Raw genomic sequence first — 25,565 nt, 5'->3', positions numbered from 1 at the left:
GGTGCCCTAATATCGTGTTCATGGATCGGTTTGGTTTTAAGAGGCGTCCAACCTTTTGACCAAAAATGGCAAAAAAAAAAGTGTGTAATGTGAGTAATACAGAGGACATTTCCCCCTGATATCTGCTCCCAAATCAGGCACAGATCCTGGGGGTCTTCTGCAATGTGACCCGCTGCCGGCGGCCACATGGCGCCACTGCTCAAGCACGTATGATCGCTCCACTGCGCCATCTGCTGGACACAACACAAATGATATTATCTTGTATCTACTAGTTAGGTCTGGGAACAGTCATAGCAGCCGATTACCAATCTCCAGGGAGGCTGCAGCCAGCGACATGAGGACGCCCGCAGCAGGTTTATCTATGCTCTTCCGTGCCACCACGTATCCGAATGTTGCCAGGTCACTATGCCCCCGCTTAGTCGCCAGTCCGGACCAGCACAGATGTGTTCATGTGTCCCCAGCACTCTCCGCCAAGTCACTGCTCCATAAATTCTCAGCCAAATCTAAGTAAGCGGAGCGCCACCTACTGGTGACAGAGAGTTACTACGGGTGGCATTATTATTTGCCTAATGCAGAGCGGTCATTATTGCAATTTGCTGATTTTTGTTCTTTTCGTATCCGCAGGAAGAAGCCCTGGTATGACAGTCCATCCTTCAGTAGGCCTGTAAGTATTGAACCAAGGCTGCCATAGATTCCCCCAGAATAAGCCCAGTGCTCTGAGCCTGGCCCCATGGTGGCTGCTGCCTCAGTCGTCACCTGTGCTCCCCAGCCTCTGTCGTGGGCCCCGGGGGCAAACATTCCTTACAGGTGACAGATTCAGCAACACATTTCTCCATGCCATTATATAGCGACGTCACATGTATAGAACTAATGGATGAAGAAAGTTTCCCAAACTATAACCTGACCATGACCCTCAGGTGTGGGAGCTTCCTAGGTGCAAGTCTCGAGAATGCAATAAAAAATCCATCCCTGTTGGTAATTTATCCATCTTATGTAATCAAAATGCAATCAAGGTGAACAGAATGCAGATAAGTTATTCCACTTAAAGGGAATTTGACACCAGGATTTTTCTACCAGCGTGATGTAGGGGCAGAGACCCTGATTCTATCTATGTATTGCTTACTGGGCTGGTTATCAAAGTTCTAGCAAAATCACTGTTTATCTGCTGCACATCTACCAATTCTCTGTGCAACCCCGCTCACACCACTGATTGGCAGCTTTCTGTGTACATGCTGTGCATAGGCAGAACGCTGCAAATCAGTGGAGGGGCTGGGGTTATAAAGAGCTCATTAATATGGAGGATTACATGGCAGGTTTACTAGTCCTCCTGTGATAATCTCCTGGTGATTTTCTCAAAACTGCATCAAGCAGCCCAGTAAGGGGCACATCGCTGCAATCAGGGTCTCTACCCCTACGTAATGCTGCATTCAGATAGGTTGCAAAAAAAGCTGGTGACAGATTCCCCTTAAAGGGAACCTGTCACTCCCAAAATCGATGGTGAAGTAAGCTCACCGGCATCAGGGGCTTATCTACAGCATTCTGTAATTCTGTAGATAAGCCCCCGATGTAACCTGAAAGAGGAGAAAAAGAGGTTATATTATACTCACCCAGGGGCGGTCCCGCTGCGGTCTGGGTCCGATGGGTGTCTCAGGTCCGGTCCGGAGCCTCCTATCTTCATACGATGACGTCCTCTTCTTGTCTTCCTGCCGCGGCTCCGGCGCAGGTGTACTTTGCCCTGTTGTGGACAGAGCAAAGTACTGCAGTGCGCAGGCGCCGGGCCTCTCTGACCTTTCCCGGCGCCTGCGCATTGCAGTACTTTTTTTTTTTTTTTTAAACACATATAAATAGTTTGGGGTGTGAAATCTTGCTGACAGGTTCCCTTTAGTGTAGATGAAGCCCATATCTTTATGTTAGATATTTTTGTTTCCATTTTAGAGAAATCTCTCTTTAAAATCTTAGGCAAATGAATAAGTGAGTGCGGCGGGGCGGTATAGTGCGCAGTGATGTAATAGAGAGCCGGACTATCAGTCTGCAGCCCAAGGCAATGATGGCACTGGCAAGAAATCCCACTTGGGAACACAGGTCACTGAGAAAAGAATGACCTGCCTGTCACTGACAGGAGGTAGGCAGCGAGTGGGGAATAGAGAGAGGCAGAGCCGCAAGTGCAGTGTCCAACCTCGCTGCACGTGCAACCCATGTGCATAAGACTTCAACAGTGGATGTCTCTAAAATAAAAGGTATGGATTTAAAGGAACATACATACATGACATTAGCTTGGGGTATAAAAACATGACTGTTTCCCTTTAAAGAGTATAATGCTTTCCTTTATTACTTAATGGAGGGAATCAAGCATTTTAACCACTTCTTGACATTATACGTCAATGAACACCAGAAAAAAAAAGACAAAAAACTATGCTTTATCATCATACCACCGAATAAAATGCAATCAAAAAGACAAATGTAAACATAATTCTTTTTTCTATACAATAGTTTTTGTTGTGTGAAAGCGCAAAAACTATATAAATGTGGTATAGTTGTAATTGTACTGACCCAAAGAATAAAGCTTCCTTATCAATTTTAACACACGCAGAACAGCATTAAAAAAAAAGTCCAAAAAAAATTTCATGAATTGCTGTTTTTGTTCATTCTGCCTCAGAAACATTGGAATTGAAGGCTTATCAAAAAATGTCATGTGCCCGAAAATGGTTCTAAGACGTCATCTTGTACCACAAAAAATAAGCCCTCACGTGACTCTGTGGCCCAAAATATGGAAAATTGATAGCTCTCAAACATGACTATGCAAAAAAAACCTATATAAATCTGTTGTCAATGTAATCGCCCCCACCCGAAGAATAAAGTCGCCTAATCATTTATACCAATTCTTCACCTGCTGTTGATTTGTTTTCATTCTACCTCCCAAAGATCACAATAAGGCTCGGCACTGTGGATGTTGTCTGGCCTGTGATTTGGGGCAGTGTCCATCATTTTAGGCGTGCATAAAAGCGCGATTGGGCACTGTTTTGTGCACCTCTGAAAAGGACAATGCTGAACAGAGGCCAGACGGAGTCCAGAGTAACTCTGCTGCCTCATTATAGTGAATGGATCCCTCAGGGGTTTCATCTTAATCACGTCACTTGGAGATTTAGGGCTCATACACACTTGCGAGAAGCTCAGATGAGTCTCGCACGGCAATGCCCGGTGCTGCACCCTGCACTCAGGAGCGGAGCGTGTGGCTGCATGTATCCCTATGCAGCCGCACGCTCCGATCTGAGTGCCGTCAGCAGCTCCGGGTATTAACATGCGAGACTCATCCGAGTTTCTCGCAAGTGAGTATGAGCCCTTAGATGGAAACTCTGATGTAAGTGCTCAGCGTAGAGCGCCGGATAAATGTGATCCAAAATGTTATGTAAAATGTTCACAATAAAAGCTTCAACTTTATGGAAATATATAGGGCTTTCAATTTACAGGTAGTACACAGGCTCTGAAAACACGCTATGGCTCCTTGCCCCCCAAAAGAAATCCAACAAATTCTGCTTTCCCAAATCCAAATGCCCCTCTCCCTTCTGACCCCCTGTGTGCATAAACCAGATTTAATGTCCACATGTTTGGCAGTTTTGTAGCTATGAGAGGCCACCTAATTTACGGGTGAGTGTCTCCAGAAGCATGAGCTGGACACAATGCACTGGTCACTACCAACAAATAAAGTAACACTCTGTAGCGCTATAGCATGCAAACATGAAATATAAAATTTGAATTGCTTTACTGTACTAGAAAATGTGAAAAATTGTGAATACTTAGTGCATCAGTTGGCCAATTCATGTGTACCCGGCAGACTCGATAAGGCAATTCTCGTTGCATTCTATAGCGCTACAGAGTGCTACTTTATTTGTTGGTTTTATATGGAGATAGCTATTCTTAGTTAGCACCTGTTCACACCTGATTTCTGTTTGGAAGTGACGGTCAGTGTTTTGATATTTGTGCTGGTCACTACAATGTACTGGTCACTACAACGGCAGTTTGCAGTTTTCACTCTGTAACATTCACTGCTGCTTTTTTTTTGGGAAAAAACCCATGGAGTCAAAATAGTCACCACACCTATAGATAAATTCCCAAAGGGGTATAATTTCCAAAATGGGGTCACTTGAAGGGGAATTCCGCTATTCTAGCACTTAGGGGCTCTGTATATGGAGTCCGTAAACTATTCTAAGAAAATCTGCACTCGAGGAGGCAAATAGCGCTTCATCCCTACAGAGTCACACCGTACGGCTAAGCAGTACTGTACAGGGGTATTGCCACGTCGTTCAGCAGAAATGTGTGGGTCAAATTTTGGTTCCATTTTTACCCACTTCTCCGTGTGAAAATGTAAAATCTGGGGCTAAAACAAAATTTTAGTGGTAAAATTATAGTTATTTTTTCTTCACTGCCCAATGTATACAATTCTGTGACACAGCTGTAGTGTCATTATGATCACTGCACCTCTAGATGAATTTATTGGGGGGGTGTAGTTTGTAAAATGAGGTCATATTTTGGGGGGTTCTGCTGTTCTGGCACCTCAGGCGCTCTGCCAATTTTACATGGCACCTGCAAACCATAACCGTAAAATCTGCACTACAATATGGCTCTCCTTCCCGTCTGAGCTTTGTACTGTGTTTCAAAATTAGTTTTCGACCACATAAGGGGTATTGGTGTAATCAATAGAAATTGCATAACACATTTTGGGGTCTGTTTTCTCCTGCTATCCTTGTGAAAGTGAAAACATTTGATGGCTAAAACATTTTTGTGGGAAAAATAGATATATTTTTTTTTCATTTTCTCCGAGCAACCTAAAATTCTTTGAAGTACAATCTCCTACTGAAGTGTATTACAATTTGTTCTTATTGTGTTGCCTTCCAGAATTATAAACCACATGGTTTAATGAGTTTGATGAAGGTACAACAGAAAGAAAATCGAGGACCTAATGCTCGGATTAAGATTCTGAATTCGATCCTATACAAAGCATTGACCGGCCTCCTGAGCACGGCAGAAGTCTGTGAGCAAGTTTTTGATCTTCAAATTGAACTATCAAAGGTAATGTGTGGCTGTGTCATAAGATAGGCTTAACCTGTTCATAACTTCTTAAAGGGGTTATCCAAAGCTTATGAATTCATGACCATCTTTAGAATATGTGATCAGTATTTCACTGGGTCCACCACTCGATAAACAGTTTTCAGCTCCCGTTGCGACAGGGTGTACACAGTGTACAGACCCCATAGAGTACAGCTTTGGTACTGCGGTTCAGCTCCTATTCAGTTAAATAGGAGCTGGGATGCAATATCTGGAAACGACCCCCATATTGTATATAGAGCTCTGACGGCTGCTGATCCCCCACCGCTTGACATTGATAAACATATCCATTAGGGTAGCTCATAAATACACTGCTCAAAAAGGGAAAAGTGAAGGGAACACTAAAATCCCACATCCTAGATATCACTGAAATATTCCAGTTGCAAATATTTATTCATTACATAGTGGAACGCATTAAGAATAATAAAACATAAAAATGATAAATGTAAATCACAATGGAGGTCTGGATTTGGAATGATACTCAAAATCACAGCGGAAAATCCAATTACAGGCTGATCCACCTTCAGTGGAAATGCCTCAGTACAAGGAAAATAATGCTCAGTAATCTGTGTGGCCTCAATGTGTCTGTATGACCTCCCTTCAATGTCTGGTCATGGTGCTGATGAGGCGGCGGATGGTCTCCTGAGGGATCTCCTCTCAGTCTTGGATTAAAGCATCCGCCAAGATCACACCCATCCTCAAAAGCCCTCCCTTGACCCATCCTCTGTGTCTAGCTATCGCCAGATATCTCTTCTCCCTTTTGCCTCCAAATTACTGGAGCAACAAGTCCATCTTGAACTGTCCTCCCACCTCTCCTCCTGCTCCCTCTTTGATCGGTTACAATCTGGCTTCCGTCCCCATCACTCAACTGAAACTGCCCTAACTAAAGTCACCAATGACCTACTAACTGCCAGGAGCAAGCGACACTACTGTCCTCCTTCTCCTGGACCTGTCTTCTGCCTTCGACACCGTGGACCACTCCCTTCTGCTACAGATCCTCTCATCTCTTGTAATTACAGACTTGGCCCTATCCTGGATCTCATCATATCTGAGAGACCGAACATTCAGTGTCTCCCTCCCCCACACCACCTCCTCAATTCGCCCCTTGTCAGTCGGTGTTCCTCAAGGCTCTGTTCTAGGACTCCTACTCTTCTCCATCTACACCTTCGGCCTTGGACAGCTCATAGAATCCCACGGTATGCAGTACCATCTCTACTCCGATGACACGCAGATCTACCTATCCAGACCTGACCTCACCTCCTTGCTTACCAAAATCCCGCACAGTCTGTCTGCTATTTCAGCCTCCTTTTCTGCTCGCTTTCTACAACTGAACATGGACAAAACAGAATTCATCATCTTTCCCCCATCTCACTCTACCGCTCCACCAGACCTATCAATCAATGGCTGCTCACTTTCCCCAGTCCCACACGCCCGGTGCCTCGGGGTGATCCTCGACTTTACCCTCAAGCCACATATCCAAGCCATTGCCTCCTCCTGCCGTCTCAAACTCAAAAATATTTCCCGGATCCGTGCATTCCTTGACCGTGACACCACAAGAACACTAGTGCATGCACTTATCATCTCCCACCTTGACTACTGCAACCTCCTACTCTCTGGACTCCCCTCTAGCACTCTGGCACCACTCCAATCCATCCTACACTCTGTTGCCCGACTAATCTACCTGTCTCCCCGCTATTCCCCAGCCTCTCCCCTATGCCAAGCCCTTCACTGGCTTCCTATCGCCCAAAGACTCCAGTTCAAAACCCTCACAATGACATACAAAGCCATCCACAACCTATCTCCTCCATACATCTGTGACATAGTCTTCCGGTACCTACCTACACGCAACCTCCGATCCTCTCAAGACCTCCTTCTCTACTCCCCTCTCATCTCTTCTTCCCACAACCGCATCCAAGACTTCTCCCGTGCTTCCCCCTTACTCTAGAACTCTCTACCCCAACACATCAGACTCTCGCCTACCATAGAAACCTTCAAAAAGAACCTGAAGACTCACCTCTTCCTACAAGCCTACAGCCTGCAGTGATCCTCAACCTACTGAACCGCCGCACAACCAGCTCTACCCTCTCCTAGTGTATCCTCACCCATCCCCTGCAGACTGTGAGCCCTCGCGGGCAGGGTCCTTCCTCCTTATGTACCTGTGTGCCTTGTTTTTTGCTCATGTTTAATGTATTTGTCTATATTTGCCCTGTATTCACATGTAAAGCACCATGGAAAAAATGGCGCTATAAAAATGTATAATAATAATGTGGTGGGTTTTTTTCCCCTCCATATAGTAGTCTACAGAATAAGACTCCTCCGGAGTACACGCCTGCACAAGACTATATTGCCTTGCGCAGGCGTGTACTTTGGAGGACAGAGAATGAACTTCAATCCAATATTGCGGCCAGCATGCAGCCAGCGGGTAAGGAAAGGGTGAATCAAACACCCGAAAACCCCGCCCATATGACCCAAAACTGGTCCCGCCAAATTCAGGTGACAGGTTCCCTTTAAATGCAAAAAATTAAACTCATATATTATATAGAGTCATTACAAACAGAGTGATTTATTTCAAGTGTTAATGTTGATGATTATGACTTACAGCCAATGAAAACCCCAAAGTCATTATCTCAGTAAATTAGTTTACTTTATAACACCAGCTTGAAAAATGATTTTCAAATCCAAAATGTTGACCTACTGAAAAGTATGTTTAGTAGATGCACTCAATACTTGGTCGGGACTCTTTTGGCATCAAAGACCTCGCCCTATCCTGGATCTCCTCATACCTTTCCAACCGCCCATTCAGCGTCTCACACTCCCACACTACCTCCTCATCCCACCCTCTCTCTGTTGGAGTCCCCCAAGGCTCTGTTCAAGGACCCCTACTCTTCTCAATCTATACACTTGGCCTGGGACAACTCATAAAGTCCCATGGATTCCAGTACCACCTTTATGCTGATGACACTCAGATCTACCTTTCTGGCCCAGACGTCACCTCTCTGCTGTCCAGAATCCCAGAGCGTCTATCAGCCATATCCTCCTTCTTCTCCTCTCACTTCCTCAAACTCAATGTGGACAAATCTGAACTCATCATCTTTCCTCCATCTCATAGATCTTCCATACCTGACCTATCTATCGCAATTAACGACATCACGCTTTCCCCTGTACCGGAAGTCCGCTGCCTCGGAGTAACCCTTGACTCTGCCCTGTCCTTCAAACCGCACATCCAAGCTCTTTCCACCTCCTGTCGCCTCCAGCTCAAAAATATCTCCAGAATCCTTCCTTTCATCAACCGTCAATCTACTAAAATGCTCGTGCATGCCCTCATCATCTCTCACCTTGACTACTGCAACATCCTTTTCTGTGGCCTCCCTGCTAACACCCTTACACCTCTCCAGTCCATCCTTAACTCTGCTGCCCGACTAATTCATCTCTCTCCTTGCTACTCCTCCGCTTCCCCCCTCTGCAAATCTCTTCACTGGCTCCCATTCCATCAGCGTATCCAGTTCAAATTACTAATACTGACCTACAAAGCCATCCATAATCTGTCTCCTCCATATATCTCTGAACTAATCTCCTGATATCTTCCCTCACGTAATCTCCGGTCCTCCCAAGACCTCCTTCTCTCCTCCACACTTATCCACTCCTCACCCAACCGCCTCCAAGACTTCTCCATAATATCCCCCATCCTCTGGAATTCTTTGCCACAACACATCCGACTATCAACCACTTTCGGATCCTTCAGATGGAACCTGAAAACCCACGTATTCAGGAAAGCCTACAGCCTGCACTGACCCTGCTGCCTCCTCACCACTACCGAAGCTACCGCCTCACCAACACCAGAGCTCCTACAACCCTCAGCCTGTCTCCATCCCCACAATCCTGTAGAATGTAAGCCCCCAAGGGCAGGGTCGTCACCCCTCTGTATCAGTCTGTAATTGTTAGTTTGCTTACTGTAAGTGATATCTGTAATTTGTATGTAACCCCTTCTCATGTACAGCACCATGGATTCAATGGTGCTATATAAATAATAATAATAATTACTGCATCAATGCGGCGTGGCATGGAGGCGATCAGGCTGTGGCACTGCTGAGGAATTATGGAAGCCCAGGTTGCTTTGATAGCAGCCTTCAGCTCGTCTGCATTGTTGGGTCTGGTGTCTCTCATCTTCTCTTGACAATACCCCATAGATTCTCTATGGGATTAAGGTCAGGCGAGTTTGCTGGCCAATCAAGAACAGTGATAATGTTGTTTTTAAACCAGGTATTGGTACTTTTGGCAGTGTGGAGAGGTGCCAAGTCCTGCTGGAGAATGAAATTTCCATCTCCAAAAAGCTTGTCGGCAGAGGGAAGCATAAAGTGCTCTAAAACTTCCTGGTAGACGGCTGGACTGACTTTGGTCTTGATAAAACACAGTGGACCGACACCAGCAGATGACATGGCTCCCCAAACCATCACTGATTGTGGAAACTTCACATTAGACCTCAAGCAGCTTGGATTGTGTGCCTCTCCACTCTTCCTCCAGACCTTGATTTCCAAATAAAATGCAAAATTTACTTTCATCTGAAAACAGCACATTGGACCACTGAGCAATAGTCCAGTTATTTTTCTCCTTGGCCCAGGTAAGACGCTTCTGGCGTTGTCTATTGGTCATGAGTGGCTTGACACAAGGAATGAGACACTTGTTGCTGATGTCCTGGATACGTCTGTGTGGTGGCTCTTGAAGCAATAACTCCAGCAGCAGTCCACTCCTTGTGACTCCCGTCCAAATTTTTGAATGGCCTTTTCTTAACAATCTTTTCAAGGCTGCGGTTATCCCGGTTGCTTATGCACCTTTTTCTACCACACGTTTTCCTTCCACTCAACTTTCCATTAATATGCTTAGACACAGCACTCTGTGAACAGCCAGCTTCTTTAGCTTCCTCTCCTGGTGGAGTGTGTCAATGACTGCCTTCTGGACATCTGTCAAGTCAACAGTCTTCTCCATGATTGTGAAGCCTACTGAAACTAAGGGACCTTTTTAAACGCTTAGGAAGCCATTGCAGGTGATTTTTAATTATTCTAATTTACTGAGATAATGACTTTTGGGTTTTCATTGACTGTAAGCTATATTCATCAACATTAACAGAAATAAACACTTGAAATAGATCACTCTGTTTGTAAGGACTCTATATAATATGAGTTTCACTTTTTGTATTGAACAACTGAAATTAACTTTTTGATGATATTCTAATTTATTGAGAAGCACTTGTATCTCAATCAAGCCATTTTGACATTGCAGTGCATATGTTGTTTCCTTTTGGTGTCTTTTATTTTCTTTTTTAAGCTCTTTTTCAGGCAGAGATCATGTGCACTTACTCTTAGGCATCAGGCACTAAACAGAGAGCAGTAGAATTTTTTTAACTGCTTAGATGCTATGGTAAATGGTAATTGCGTGGTCTAAGGTGTTTGACAAAAAGAAGAGACTCACAATTAAGTAAATGCAGAAATTTTAAATATACATACTAAAATATTTAACCTCTCTCCTTTATCTGGTATTTTTCTAAGCACCTTCAAATACGCAGATATATACCCTTTAGTTAAATCATCCCTAAACTAGAACTGCTCTGCTAACTACAGACCTGTCTCTAATTTTCTCTTCATTACTAAACTTCTTTATGAGTTTGTGTAATTTTCTATCTTTCAGATAATTTTCTTCTTGATACTTTACAATCTGGTTCCCACACTTTGCACGCCACAGAGACTGCCCTTAAAGTCTCTATTGATCTGTTAACTGCCAAATCTAATGGTCGCTACTCCCTTTGGTTCTCCTGGATCTTTCTGCAACATTTGACACTAGCTCCACCTCTCTATACCTTGCTCTATCAGTCTCAAGGATACCACCTCTCTTGGTTCTCCTCCTACCTCTCTGACCATTCCTTCACTGTATCTTTTGTTTCTTCCCCTCCTCTTCCCCTTACTGCTGGGGTTCCTCAGGGTTTAGTCTTGGGCCCCCTCCTCTTCTTTTCTCGATATACCACCCCTATTGGACAAATCATCAGCTGGTTCAGTTTTCAGTGCCATCTCTATGCTAACACCCAATTATGCACTGCTTCTCCTGAAAACATCCCTGCATTGCTACAAAATATCATTGATTGTCTTTTCATTTTATCTAACAACATGTCTTCAGCTTATCTGAAACGGGATCTTTCCAAAACCTAACTTCTTGGGTTTCCTCTCTCTAATAACCTACCTACATTCAATATTACCATTTCTTTTGGAAGTTCTACCATAATTCTCAAACAACACAATCTCTGTTGTGGGGTTAGATTTGACTCGCATCTTTCCTTCACTCCCTATATTCAATCACTCGCTCATGTCACCTGCACCTCATAAACATCTAAAAAATGTGACCTTTTCCTTACTTTTGATGTGAATCATTCTTGTCTGGACTACTGCAACTCTCTTCTAATTGTTATCCCTCTTGTTAAGCTCACCCCCTAGTACTAAACTTTCCAGTCTCCAATGAATCTTGAATGCTGCAGCCAGGGTTATGTTTTTGTCCAGCCACTACAGTAATACCTCTATTCTGTCAGTCATTGCACTGGTTCCCCTTCAACTACAGAGTTCAATATAAACTTATCTCGTCCACAAAGCTCTCCACAGTTTAGCACTGCCCTATATCCCCTGCCTCATTTTTGTCTACCATCCTATCAGTATTCTCCATTCTGCTAATGACCTAAGACTAACAGTCTACAATCCGAACCTTACAATAATGCCACAAAAGATGTCTTTTGTAATGCTCCAATTAATATAACTATTTCCTGTTCTCTCTTCCTAACCTTTCATCAAAATTTGGTCCCTCATGTCATCTGTTCCATCACCCTCCACCCTCCATCAGCACTCTTTAACATTTTGTATCTGATAAACACAACAGTGGTACCCAATGGTATTATATAAAAATACCCAATTCACTCTTTGAACAAGAATATTAACCCCTTCATGACCCAGCCTATTTTGGCCTTAATGACCTTCCCGTTTTTTGAAATTCTGACCAGTGTCCCTTTATGAGGTAATAACTCAGGAACGCTTCAACGGATCCTAGCGATTCTGAGAATGTTTTTTCGTGACATATTGGGCTTCATGTTAGTGGTAAATTTAGGTCGATAATTTTTTAGTTTATTTGTGAAAAAAACGGAAATTTGGCGAAAATTTTTAAAATTTCGCAATTTTGAATTTTTATTCTGTTAAACCAGAGAGTTATGTGACACAAAATAGTTAATAAATAACTTTTTCCACATGTCTACTTTACATCAGCACAATTTTGGAAACAAATGTTTTTTTTTGCTAGGAAGTTATACGGGTTAAAATTTGACCAGTGATTTCTCATTTTTACAACAAAATTTACAAAACCATTTTTTTTAGGGACCACTTCACATTTGAAGTCAGTTTGAGGGTTCTATATGGCTGAAAATACCCAAAAGTGACACCATTCTAAAAACTGCACCCCTCAAGGTGCTCAAAACCACATTCAAGAAGTTTATTAACCCTTCAGGTGTTTCACAGCAGCAGAAGCAACATGGAGGGGAAAAATTAACATTTAACTTTTTAGTCACAAAAATGATCTTTTAGCGAATTTTTTTTAATTTTCCCAAGGGTAAAAGGAGAAACTGGACCACGAACGTTGTTGTCCAATTTGTCCTGAGTACGCTGATACCTCATATGTGGGGGTAAACCACTGTTTGGGCGCACGGCAGGGCTCGGAAGGGAAGGAGCGCCATTTGACTTTTTCAATGAAAAATTGGCTCCAATCTTTAGCGGACACCATGTCGCGTTTGGAGAGCCCCCGTGTGCCTAAACATTGGAGCTCCCCCACAAGTGACCCCATTTTGGAAACTAGACCCCCCAAGGAACTTATCTAGAAGCATAGTGAGCACTTTAAAACCTCAGGTGCTTCACAAATTGATCCGTAAAAATGAAAAAGTACTTTTTTTTATCACACAAAATTTCTTTTAGCCTCAATTTTTTCATTTTCACATGGGCAACAGGATAAAATGGATCCTAAAATTTGTTGGACAATTTCTCCTGAGTACACCGATACCTTACATGTGGGGGTAAACCACTGTTTGGGCACATGGTAAGGCTCGGAAGGGACGGAGCGCCATTTGACTTTTTGAATGGAAAGTTAGCTCCAATCGTTAGCGGACACCATGTCGCGTTTGGAGAGCCCCTGTGTGCCTAAACATTGGAGCTCCCCTACAAGTGAGCCCATTTTGGAAACTAGACCCCCCAAGGAACTTATCTAGAATTATAGTGAGCACTTATAACCCCCAGGTGCTTCACAGAAGTTTATAACGCAGAGCCGTGAAAATAAAAAATAATTTTTCTTTCCTCAAAAATGATTTTTAGCCCAGAATTTTTTATTTTCCCAAGGGTAATAGGAGAAATTGGACCCCAAATGTTGTTGTCCAGTTTGTCCTGAGTACGATGATACCCCATATGTGGGGGTAAACCACTGTTTGGGCGCACGGCAGGGCTCGGAAGGGAAGGCACGCCATTTGGCTTTTTGAATGGAAAATTAGCTCCAATCATTAGCGGACACCATGTCGCGTTTGGAGAGCCCCTGTGTGCCTAAACATTGGAGCTCCCGCACAAGTGACCCCATTTTGGAAACTAGACCTCCCAAGGAACTTATCTAGATGTGTGGTGAGCACTTTGAACCCCCAAGTGCTTCACAGAAGTTTATAACGCAGAGCCATGAAAATAAAAAATAATTTTTCTTTTCTCAAAAATGATTTTTTAGCCCACAATTTTTTATTTTCCCAAGGGTAACAGGAGAAATTGGACCCCAAAAGTTGTTGTCCAGTTTCTCCTGAGTACGCTGATACCCCATATGTGGGGGTAAACCACTGTTTTGGCACACGTCGGGGTTAGGAAGGGAAGTAGTGATGTTTTGAAATGCAGACTTTGATGGAATGCTCTGCGGGTGTCAGGTTGCGTTTGCAGAGCCCCTGATGTGCCTAAACAGTAGGAACTCCCCACAAGTGACTCCATTTTGGAAACTAGACCCCCAAGGGAACTTATCTAGATGTGTGGTGAGCACTTTGAACCCCCAAGTGCTTCACAGAAGTTTATAACGCAGAGCCGTGAAAATAATAAATGTGTTTCATTTCCTCAAAAATATTTTTTTAGCCCAGAATTTTTTATTTTTGCAAGGGTAACAGGAGAAATTTGACCCCAAAGTAGTTGTCCAGTTTCTCCTGAGTATGCTGATACCCCATATGTGGGGGTAAACCACTGTTTGGGCACATGCCGGGGCTCGGAAGGGAAGTAGTGACGTTTTGGAATGCAGACTTTGATGGAATGGTCTGCGGGCATCATGTTACGTTTGCAGAGCCCCTGATATGCCTAAACAGTAGAAACCCCCCATAAGTGACCCCATTTTGGAAACTAGACCCCCCCAAGGAACTTATCTAGATGTGTGGTGAGCACGTTCAACCCCCAAGTGCTTCACAGAAGTTTACAACGCAGAGCCGTGAAAATAAAAAATCATTTTTCTTTCCTCAAAAAAGATGTTTTAGCAAGCAATTTTTTATTTTCACAAGGGTAACAGGAGAAATTGGGCCCCAATATTTGTTGCCCAGTTTGTTGTGAGTGTGCTGGTACCCCATATGTGGGGGTAAACCACTGTTTGGGCACACGTCAGGGCTCGGAAGGGAAGTAGTGACATTTGAAATGCAGACTTTGATGGAATGGTCTGCGGGCATCACGTTGCATTTGCAGAGCCCCTGATGTGCCTAAACAGTAGAAACACCCCACAAGTGACCCCATTTTGGAAACTAGACCCCCGAAGGAACTTATCTAGATGTGTGGTGACCACTTTCAACCCCCAAGTGCTTCACAGAAGTTTATAACGCAGAGCCGTGAAAATAAAAAATAATTGTTCTTTCCTCAAAAATTATGTTTTAGCAAGTAATTTTTTATTTTTGCAAGGGTAACAGGAGAAATTGGACCCCAAAAGTTGTTGCCCAGTTTGTCCTGAGTACGCTGGTACCCCAAATGTGGGGGTAAACCACTGTTTGGGCGCACGTCGGGGCTTGGAAGGGAGGGAGCACCATTTGACTTTTTGAACGCAAGATTGGCTGGAACCAATGGTGGCACCATGTTGCGTTTGGAGACCCCTGATGTGCCTAAACAGTGGAAACCCCTCAATTCTAACTTCAACACTAACCCCAACACACCCCTAATCCTAATCCCAGCTGTAGCCATAACCCTAATCACAACCCTAACCCCAACACACCCCTAACCACAACCCTAACCGCAACACACCCGTAACCCTAATTCCAACCCTAATCCCAACCCTAACCCTAATCCCAACCCTAACCACAACTGTAACCCCAACGCACCCCTAACCCTATCCGTAACCCTAACCACAAGCCTAATCTTAACCCTATTTCCAACCCTAGCCCTAATTCCAACCCTAACTCTAATTCCAACCCTAACCCTAAGGCTATGTGCCCACGTTGCGGATTCGTGTGAGATTTTTCCGCACGATTTTTGAAAAATCTGCAGGTAAAAGGCACTGCGTTTTACCTGCGGATTTACAGCAGATTTCCAGTGTTTTTTTGTGCGGATTTCACCTGCGGATTCCTATTGAGGAACAGGTGTAAAACGCTTTCACAAAGAATTGACATGCTGCGGAAAATACAACGCAGCGTTTCTGCACGGAATTTTCCGCACCATGGGCACAGCGGATTTGGTTTTCCATAGGTGTACATGGTACTGTAAACCTGATGGAAAACTGCTACGAATTCGCAGCGGCCAATCCGCTGCGGATCCGCGGCCAATCCGCTGCGGATCCGCGGCCAATCCGCTGCGGATCCGCGGCCAATCCGCTGCGGATCCGCGGCCAATCCGCCATAACCCTACCCGTAACCCTACCCGTAACCCTACCCCTAACCCTACCCCTAGTTCTAACCCTAACCCTAGTTCTAACCCTAACCCTGGTGGAAAAAGAAAAAAAAAATATTTTCTTTATTTTATTATTGTCCCTACCTATGGGGGTGATAAAGGGGGGGTTAATTTATTATTTTTTTATTTTGATCGCTGTGATAGAACCTATCACAGCGATCAAAATGTACTTTTAACGAATCTGCCGACTGGCAGATTCGGCGGGCGCACTGAGCATGCGCCCGCCATTTTGGAAGATGGCGGCGCCCAGCGAGGAGGCGGACGGACACCGGGAGCCTCGGTGAGTATAAGGGAGGGGAGATCGGGGCCCGGGGGGGGGGGGCGTCGGAGCACAGGGGGGTGGCATAGCAGCACGGGGGGAGCGGGCAGGAGCACGGGGCAGCGGAGCACAGGACCGAGGGGAGCGGAGCACAGATCGGTCGCTTGGGGGGGCGATCGGTGGGGGGGGGGTCACATTAGTGTTTCCAGCCATGGCCGATGATATTGCAGCATCGGCCATGGCTGGATTGTAATATTTCACCAGTTTTTCAGGTGAAATATTACAAATCGCTCTGATTGGCTGTTGAAAGTGAAACTGCCAATCAGAGCGATCGTAGCCACGGGGGGGTGAAGCCACCCCCCCTGGGCTGAAGCACCACTCCCCCTGTCTCTGCAGATCGGGTGAAATCGGAGTTAACCCCTTCACCCGATCTGCAGGGACGCGATCATTCCATGACGCCACATAGGCGTCATGGGTCGGATTGGCACGGGTTTTCATGACGCCTACGTGGCGTCATGGGTCGGGAAGGGGTTAAACAAATCATTAATTAGATACCCTGAGATCACCATATGTGCAGAAATTTTAGTGGAAACCACTAAAGGAGGAGACAATGGTCCGTGCTCTAAACATGAAAGAAGGCCGAGATCCACCCAAGCAAAGAATACATGGTAAAACAGTAAATCTTTATTGAAAATAGTCTGACAATAGACGAAGGAATTACATTCCGAATCGTGCGTCGGGGTGTGCGGTATCAAGACCTTGGCGGCATTTAAAGGTACGGTATATCCCCCTAATATTTTCTTCCATTTTTTTGTGCACATGCACATGGCACTTTAAAATATATACTATATGGCATTTTGTGCACATGGCACTTTGAAATATACATTATGTAACTTTTTGTACACTTCCAAACGTATGCACCTTATTTTACTTTTAGTTTCTGATGCTATCCACTGATATACTGTATGTGTGATCAAATTTTTCTAAGTTTCTATTTTTCATCTAATGCAGCAATTTTGTACACTTTTTAATCACTTATTATTAATTTTTCATTATGTGTATATACGTGTGTGTGTATACACACACACACATTATATTATGTAATATATTATATATATTATAATTTATTTATTTTTTTTGTACCCTGTTCGGTATTTGCACTCCTTAAGGGAAATATTATAATATAGTTTGTGGATTATACCCATCCGCAATATACAAATTTGGTCTCTTATATACATATTTGATTGATAGATATGATTCTTATTCATTTTCACTTGTAGCACATTTCTTGATACGCGCACATCTCTGATATATATATTTTTGTTTGCTGCAAATCTTGTATGCTTGTCTATTGTCAGACTATTTTCAATAAAGATTTACTGTTTTACCATATATTCTTTGCTTTGGTGCACCTCGGCCTTCTTTCATGTTTAGAGCACGGACCATTAACATTTTGTATCTGTACTTAGATATTGGCTGGTTCATGCAGTGTTAATGAAAACTCCTATTTATTATAATGATGGCTGGACCATACATGCCAAACACTTCTTACCTTTTGTGTCCTCACTCTTTACACCATATTTACTCTATCTACACATTTAGAACTGCTCCAATTGTAACAACCCATAAAATAAGAACTTTAACATATTTTCTTTTAAAAACAGTAGGAAAAAAATCTAATCTGAAGCACTTTGGGCTACAAATAAGCCAAATAAGTTATAGTATACACTTTGGTAGGTACTTCTGAACACTGGATAACACAGTCCTACTTCTGAACACTGCATAACACAGTTGTACTTCTGAACACTATAAATTACATAACCTGTTTCAGTGATCATTATACAGTTTCATATTTTACTTCTTGATCCTTGTAGGTGTCTGTAACAGTGGACTTTTCAGTCTGTCGTGCTTATTGGGTAACTAGCGGAAATAAGGAAACCGATGTTCAGATTGAAACGCTTCTTCAGAACTATGCTCCTCGTTTTCGGTATTTCATATTAGTTTTCTATCATGTATAGATATTGATTTATATGCCTTTAAGAACTTATTTTATTCTTAATATACATGCTTATGTAGGGCAATTTTGTACTTACTGCATGGCTCTAGTACAGCTGTATCTTTCACATTTATTTGCTATTTGTCGCAATCTATGAAGATGGTACAGGTTTATTTGTATTGCACATCACCAGTGATACCAGTGATTATGTAGATACAGCTCTGGCAAAAATTAAGAGACCGCTGCACAGTTTTATAAAAATCAGCTTCTGTACATATCTGACAGCCATTCCATTCCAGTGTCAGTTGAACTCCAACCAGCGTACACCTCATTCTACTTAATATGCTTTTGATTAGGTGATCACCTGAACCAAATCTTATTTAACGAAGGACAGTATGAAAAACCCTGCTGGGGTGTTCACAATCCTCTTGCAATAGGACAAGCTGGATGGCAAAACAAGTGCTAGTAATATCCCAAAAGTAATAGGAATGAAAAAATAACTTTTAACCATGCCAAAGGAGTTGAAAAGAAAAGTCTTGAGTGAGGAAAAGAAGGGTTCAATTCTGGCTTTACTAGCAGAGGGACACAGTGAGCGTCATGTTGCCTCCTTCCTTAAAATTTCTAATATGGCAGTCAATTACAACAAGGTCAAGCAGCCGATATTAGGGACAACAAAGCTACAGACCGGCAGAGGGCGAAACTGACTCTCCACTGACCAGGATGACCATCATCTTAATCGAATGTCACTTAGCAACCGCAGGATCACATCAAGTGACCTACAAAAGGAATGGCAAATGGCAGCTGGGGTGAAGTGCACGGCAAGAAGAGTTCGTAACAGGCTCCTAGAGGAGGGATTCAAGTCATGTAAAGCTAGAAAAAAACTTTTCATCAATGAGAAGCAAAGGAAAGCCAGGCTGAAGTTTGACAAAGACCCTAAGGATTGGACCATAGAGGACTGGAGTTAGGTAATCTTCTCTGATGAGTCTAATTTTCAGGTTTGCCCAACACCTGGTCGTCTAATGGTGAGATGGAGACCTGGAGAGGCGTACAAGCCACAATGTCTTGCACCCACTGTGAAATATGGTGGAAGATCGGTGATGATCTGGGGATGCTTCAGCAATGCTGGAATTGGGCAGGTTAATCTTTGCAAAGGACGTATGAATCAAGCCGCATACAAGGTTATCCTGGGAAAACAGTTGATTCCCTCTGCTCAGGCAATGTTCCCCAACTCTGAGGACTGTTTTTTTCCAGTAGGATTATACGCCATGCCACACATCTAGGTCAATCAAGGTGTGGATGAAGAACCACCACATCAAATCCCTGTCATGGGCAGCCCAATCTCCAGACCTGAACCCCATGGAAAGCCTCTGGAATGTAATCAAGCGGAAGATGGATAGTCACAAACCATCAAAGAAAGAAGAACTGCTTACATTTTTTTTTACCAGAAGCAGTGTGAAAGACTGGTGAAAATCATGCCAAGACGCATGAAAGCTGTGATTTAAAAATCGTGGTTATGCCACAAAATATTATTGATTTCTGAACTCTTCCTGAGTTAAAACATTAGTATTGTTGTTTCTAAATGATTATGAACTTGTTTTTCTTTTGCATTATTTGTGGTCTGCACGCAATGATTTTTTTTTATTTTGACCATTTCTAATTTTCTGAAAATAAATACAAAATTTATTGCCTGGAACTTCGGAGACATGTTGTCAGTAGTATATAGAATAAAAGAACAATTTACATTTCACTCAAAAACATACTTATAAAGAAAAAAATCAGACAAACTGAACATTTTGCAGTGGTCTCTTCATTTTTGCCAGAGCTGTATATATACACAACCAGTCGTAACGTTAACACCACTTGCAGATGACCTACATAACATTCATTATCTCATGACAATCTGATCAGTGGAACACCTGGGACCCCCACCGATAAGCTGTTCTGTGTCACTGGAGGTCAGAAGTGCTCAATTGTGGAGCTGCACTGCTCCATCAACCATATAGTGGCCACAGCCAGGTAATTTACTACCACCCCCTATTGATTGTTATAAGGGGCAGATGTGCAATAGCCGTCCGCGACCACTAATACCATAGATGGAGCTGTGTAGCTCCATGGCTGAGCACTTCTGGTCATTTCCAGCATTGAGAGCAGCTGATTGGTGGGAAGTGCTGGTTGTGGCACCAATCAAATATTGATGACCTATCCTGTTAAAGTCCCAGGCAACCCCTTTAAATTTGTCCCGGAAAATCATTTTAAAGGGAACATGTCATGCTCTTTCAAACTGCTCAAACCATGGGCACCGTTATTCAGAGCCTGGCTCCACAGTCTTGGCCTAGTATATTTTTTTTTTCTGAAGCATTTCAGAGAAAATATACTTTGAAGATCTGGCCAGGGTCCATAGTTGGAATTGTGCAGCATGTAGAGAGAGGAAAAGTTTTCCCATCTACAAAGAATGTAGAGGTCTGTAATTTTTATCATAGGTGCACTTCACCTGTGAGAGACAGAATCATAAAAAAAATCACATTGTATGAATTTTACATAATTGGCATTTTTTGCACAAAATAAGTATTTAATACAATAGAAAAACAGAGCTTATAGGGAACCTGTCACCCCCAAAATCGAAGATGAGCTAAGTCCACCGACATCAGGGGCTTAGCTACAGCATTCTGTAATGCATTGTGTATTAACCTGAAAGATGAGAAAAAGAGGTTAGATTATACTCACCCAGGGGCGGTTCCGCTGCGGTGGGCGTCGCGGTCCTTTCCGGGGCCTCCCATCTTCTTACGATGACGTCCTCTTCTTGTCGTCACGCTCCGGTGCAGGCGTACTTTGTGTGCCCTGTTGATGGCAGAGCAAAGTACTGCAGTGCGCAGGCGCCGGGCCTCTCTGACCTTTCCCGGCGCCTGCGCACTTCAGTACTGTGCTCTGCCCTTAACAGGGCAAAGTACGCCTGTGCTGGAGCCGCAGCGTGAAGACAAGAAGAGGACGTCATCCTAAGAAGATGGGAGGCCCCGGACCGCGACGCCCACCAGACCTCAGCAGGACCACCCCTGGGTGAGTATAATCTAACCTCTCTTTCTCATCATTTAGGATACATCGGGGGCTTATCTACAGCATTACAGAATGCTGTAGATAAGCCCCTGATGCCGGTGGGCTTAGCTCATCTTCGATTTTGGGGGTGACCGGTTCCCTTTAATATTTGGTGCTGAAACCTTTGTTTGCAATTACAGAGCTCAGACGTTTCCTGTAGTTCTTGACCAAGTTTGCACAAACTGCAGCAGGAATTTTGGCCCACTCCTCCATACAGATCTTCTCTTGATCTTTCAGGTTATGGGCCTGTCAATGGGCAACATTGAGTTTCAGCTTCCTCCAAAGATTTTCTATTGGGATCAGGTCTGGAGACTCGCTAGGACACTCCAGCACCTTGAAATGCTTCTTATGGAGCCACTGCTTAGTTGCCCTGGCAGTGTGTTTTGCGTCATTGTTATGCTGGAAGACCCAGCCATGACCAATCTTCAATGTTCTTACTGAAGGAAGGAGGTTGTTAGCCAAAATCACACGATGCATGATCCCATCCATCCTCACTTCAATAAATTGCAGTTGTCCTGTCCCCTTTGCAGAAAAGCACCCCAAAGTATACTGTTTCCCCCACCATGTTTCACGGTTGGGACAGTGTTCTTGGGGTTGTACTCCCTTTTCTTCCTTCAAACAAAAGTTCTATTTTTGGTCTCCTCTAACCACAAGACTTTCTTCCATGCCTCCTCTGGATCATCCAGATGGTCATTGGGGAACTTCAAATGGGCCTGGACATGTGCTGGTGTGAGCAGTGGGACCTTGAGTGCCCTGCAATATTATAATCCATGACAGGAGTGTGTGTTGCTAAAGGTAATGTTTGAGACCGTAGTCCCAGCTCTCTTCAGTTCATTGACTAGATTCTCATATGAAGTTCTGGGCTGATTCCTGACCTTTCTCTGAATCATCCTTACACCACAAGGTAAGATCTTGCCTGGAGCACCAGACCGAGGAAGATTGACAGTCATCTTGTGTTACTTCCATTTTCTAATAATTGTGCCAACAGTTGTTGCCTTCTCACCAAGCTGCTTGCAGATTGTCCCGTAGCCCATCCCAGCCTTGTGCACATCTACAATTTTGTCCCTGGTGTCCTTAGACGGCTCTTTGGTCTTGGCCATGGTGGAGAGGTTGGAGTGTGATTGATTGAGTGAGTTGACAGGTGTCTTTTATAAAGTAACGAGTTCAAACAGGTTCAATAAATACTCTGCACTCATTACCTGTATGAGGGCTTCTTACAGAAAAACTAACAAGTCTGTGAGAGCCAAAATTCTTGCTGCTTGGTAGATGATCAAATACTTATTTCATACAATAAAATGCAATTTAATTACCGGTATTTAAAAATCATACAATGTGATTTTATGGTTTTCATTTTTAGATTCTGTCTCTCACAGTTGAATTGTACCTACAATACAAATTACAGACCTCTCCATTGTTTGTATGTGGAAAAACTAGCAAAATCAACAGTGTATCAAATACTTATTTTCCCCACTGTATCTGGTGAAGCTTTTAAGGATGGACCTGTATGTACTGTACTTTATTGTCTCAAGGTCATGAAACTGTGCTAACACATAGAGGGCAAATTTATGAAAATGCTTCAAAAAGAAACTTTGTTGCACATAGTATCTAATCACAGAGCTGCTTTAGTTTCTGAAGAGCATAATTCCCTTAGGCTACGTTCACATTTGCGGTCGGGCGCCGCAGCGTCGCCGCATGCGTCATGCGCCCCTATATTTAACATGGGGGCGCATGGACATGCGTCGCACTTGCGTTTTGCGCCGCATGCATCCCTGCGGCGCCCGCGTCCGGGCGCAGAGGACGCAGCAAGTTGCATTTTTGCTGCGTCCAAAATCAATGAAAAAAAGGACGCATGCGGCGCAAAACGCAGCGTTGTGCATGCGTTTTGCTACGTTTTTGTTTGCGTTGTGCGTTGCGGCGCCGACGCTGCGGCGCACAACGCAAATGTGAACGTAGCCTTAGAAACATTTCGTTTTGTGAATTTCCACCGTGGCCTGTTTAGTTGTAGTTTAATAATGAAGCTGTTCTGCATCTGAAGTAAAACGTTTATTTTGTTTTTCAGGCATCTTCTTATAACTCATCAAGTTCTCGGAAATGTTCCAACAATTGTGTTTTTAAAGGACCAAGAATGTGCTAGAAGACAAGAGGTACCATATGTATTAAGTATAGGAGATTAACAATTTTAACCACTTCGGGACACAGGAAATTTTAGTTTTTGGACATTTTTTTCCTCCAAGAGCCAGAACTTTTCCTATTCTTCCATGGTATGATGACTAGATTTTTTGCAGGACGAGTTGTATCTTGTATCAGGAGAAATTAGAACACCAAAGATGTTGTGCAATTTCTCCTGAGTACGCCGATACCCCATATGTGGGAGTGAACCACTGTTTGGGCGCACGGCAGAGCTCGGAAGGGAAGTAGTGATGTTTTGGAATGCAGACTTTGATGGAATGGTCTGCGGGCGTCATATTGCGTTTGCAGAGCCCTTGAGGTGCCTAAACAGTAGAAACCCCCCACAAGTGACCCCATTTTGGAAACTAGACCTCCCCCCAAGGAGCTTATCTAGATATGTGGTGAGCACTTTGAATGCCCAAGTGCTATACAGACGTTTATAATGCAGAGCTGTGAAAATAAAAAATGATTTTTTTAGCCCCCAATTTTTTATTCACCCAAGGGTAACAGGAGAAATTGGACCCCAAAGGTTGTTGTACAATTTGTCCTGAGTACGCTGATGTACCATATGTGGGAGTAAACCACTGTTTGGGCGCACGGCAGAGCTCAGAATGGAGGGAGCACCATTTGTCTTTTTGAACGCAAAATTGTCTGGAATCAATGGTGGAGCCATGTCGCGTTTGGAGACCCCCTGATGTACCTAAACAGTGGAAACCCCCCAATTCTAACTCCAACCCTAACACCAACACACCCCTAACCCTAATCATAATCCTAATCACAACCCTAACCCCAACACACCCCTAACCCTAATCTCAATCATAACCCTAATCCCAACCCTAACCATAACCCTAATCAAAACCCTAACCCCAACACACCTCTAATCCCAACCCTAACCATAACCCTAATCCCAAACCTAACCCTAATCCCAACTGTAACTAACCCTAACTTTAGCCCAACTGTAACCCTAATGGGAGAATGGAAATAAATACATTTTTTTATTTTACTATTTTTCCCTAACTAGGGGTGATAAATGGGGGGGTTTATTTACTATTTTCTTTTATTTTGATCACTGTGATAGACCCCATCACAGTGACCAAAATGAACCAATAGCAAAAATCTTCCTATTGTTGCCGGGTGCCGGCAGATCTCGGCGGGCGCACTGCGCATGCGCCCGCTATTGTCTTCCTGGAAAAAGATGGCTTTGCCCATGGGGGAAAGCAGGAGGGCCGAGGAGCACCGGGAGGAACCAGGGGGGCATCAGGGACCGTATTTCTCTCTTCTCTGATGTGCGATCACATCAGAGTTGAGAGAAATTAAATGGCACATCAGACTTTTTTTTTTTTTTTTGCAGTCGCCGTTATACGGTGAATAACGGTGATCGCAAAACCGGGGTCAGTAAAAACCGACCCGAATCATGTTCTCTGGGGTCTCGGCTACCCCCGGCAGCCGAGACCCTGGAGAAAATCCGACTCTAGGAGACGCTATACACGTTTTCCACAGCGCCGTTAATTAATTAATTTTTTCATTTTGTTTTTTTTTCTCTCTGTTTTATTTTTACAGCATTTATTGTGTAAAAATGTACCTGGCTGCATGACTTTCCAGGTTAGAACAATTACGGCAAAGATTGTATTTTTAGTTATTTTATTTTTTAATTTTAGTTGTGAAAAAAATCAGATTTTCTGGGACCTTTAATTTCTTTCCATTTTCCGTCCAAGTGGTGTGAAAATTTGCTTTGACCATGGAAAAACGAGTGTATCCTTTGGGGTTTACATTATGTTATGATCACTTTATTTAGATTTTTTTCTGTGGAGGTGTAGCAACTACAAAAATGCAATTCTGGCCTTTTCTACGACACAACTGTATGTTACTCGTGGAATCTTTCCACTTTATGTCCAAGGCGTTATACTGTACCAGAAAAATTAATGATATTTCTGAAATCTCACGCACACGCTGCTTATTTTTTCCTTGCAGATTTCAAGCAGTTTCAAAACTGCAACCTGTA

General features: G+C 43.5%; 1 protein-coding gene across 1 annotated transcript in view; it reads left to right on the top strand.

Moving 5' to 3' along the window:
* Positions 1 to 273: 273 nt before the first annotated feature.
* Positions 274 to 25,565, top strand: part of RBFA (ribosome binding factor A) — a 31,399-nt gene continuing 6,107 nt past the window's right edge. The window contains exons 1-5 of the mRNA XM_077270020.1: positions 274 to 507; positions 625 to 664; positions 4,894 to 5,067; positions 18,183 to 18,295; positions 23,454 to 23,538. Coding sequence (XP_077126135.1) covers positions 335 to 507; positions 625 to 664; positions 4,894 to 5,067; positions 18,183 to 18,295; positions 23,454 to 23,538 — 585 coding nt within the window. The 5' untranslated portion in view covers positions 274 to 334. The remainder of the gene's footprint in view (positions 508 to 624; positions 665 to 4,893; positions 5,068 to 18,182; positions 18,296 to 23,453; positions 23,539 to 25,565) is intronic.

This window comes from Ranitomeya variabilis, chromosome 6 (assembly GCF_051348905.1).
Source record: "Ranitomeya variabilis isolate aRanVar5 chromosome 6, aRanVar5.hap1, whole genome shotgun sequence".
NCBI lineage: Eukaryota > Metazoa > Chordata > Amphibia > Anura > Dendrobatidae > Ranitomeya > Ranitomeya variabilis.
Note: the sequence above shows the minus strand (reverse complement) of the source record. Positions and strands in the feature narration are given on the sequence as shown.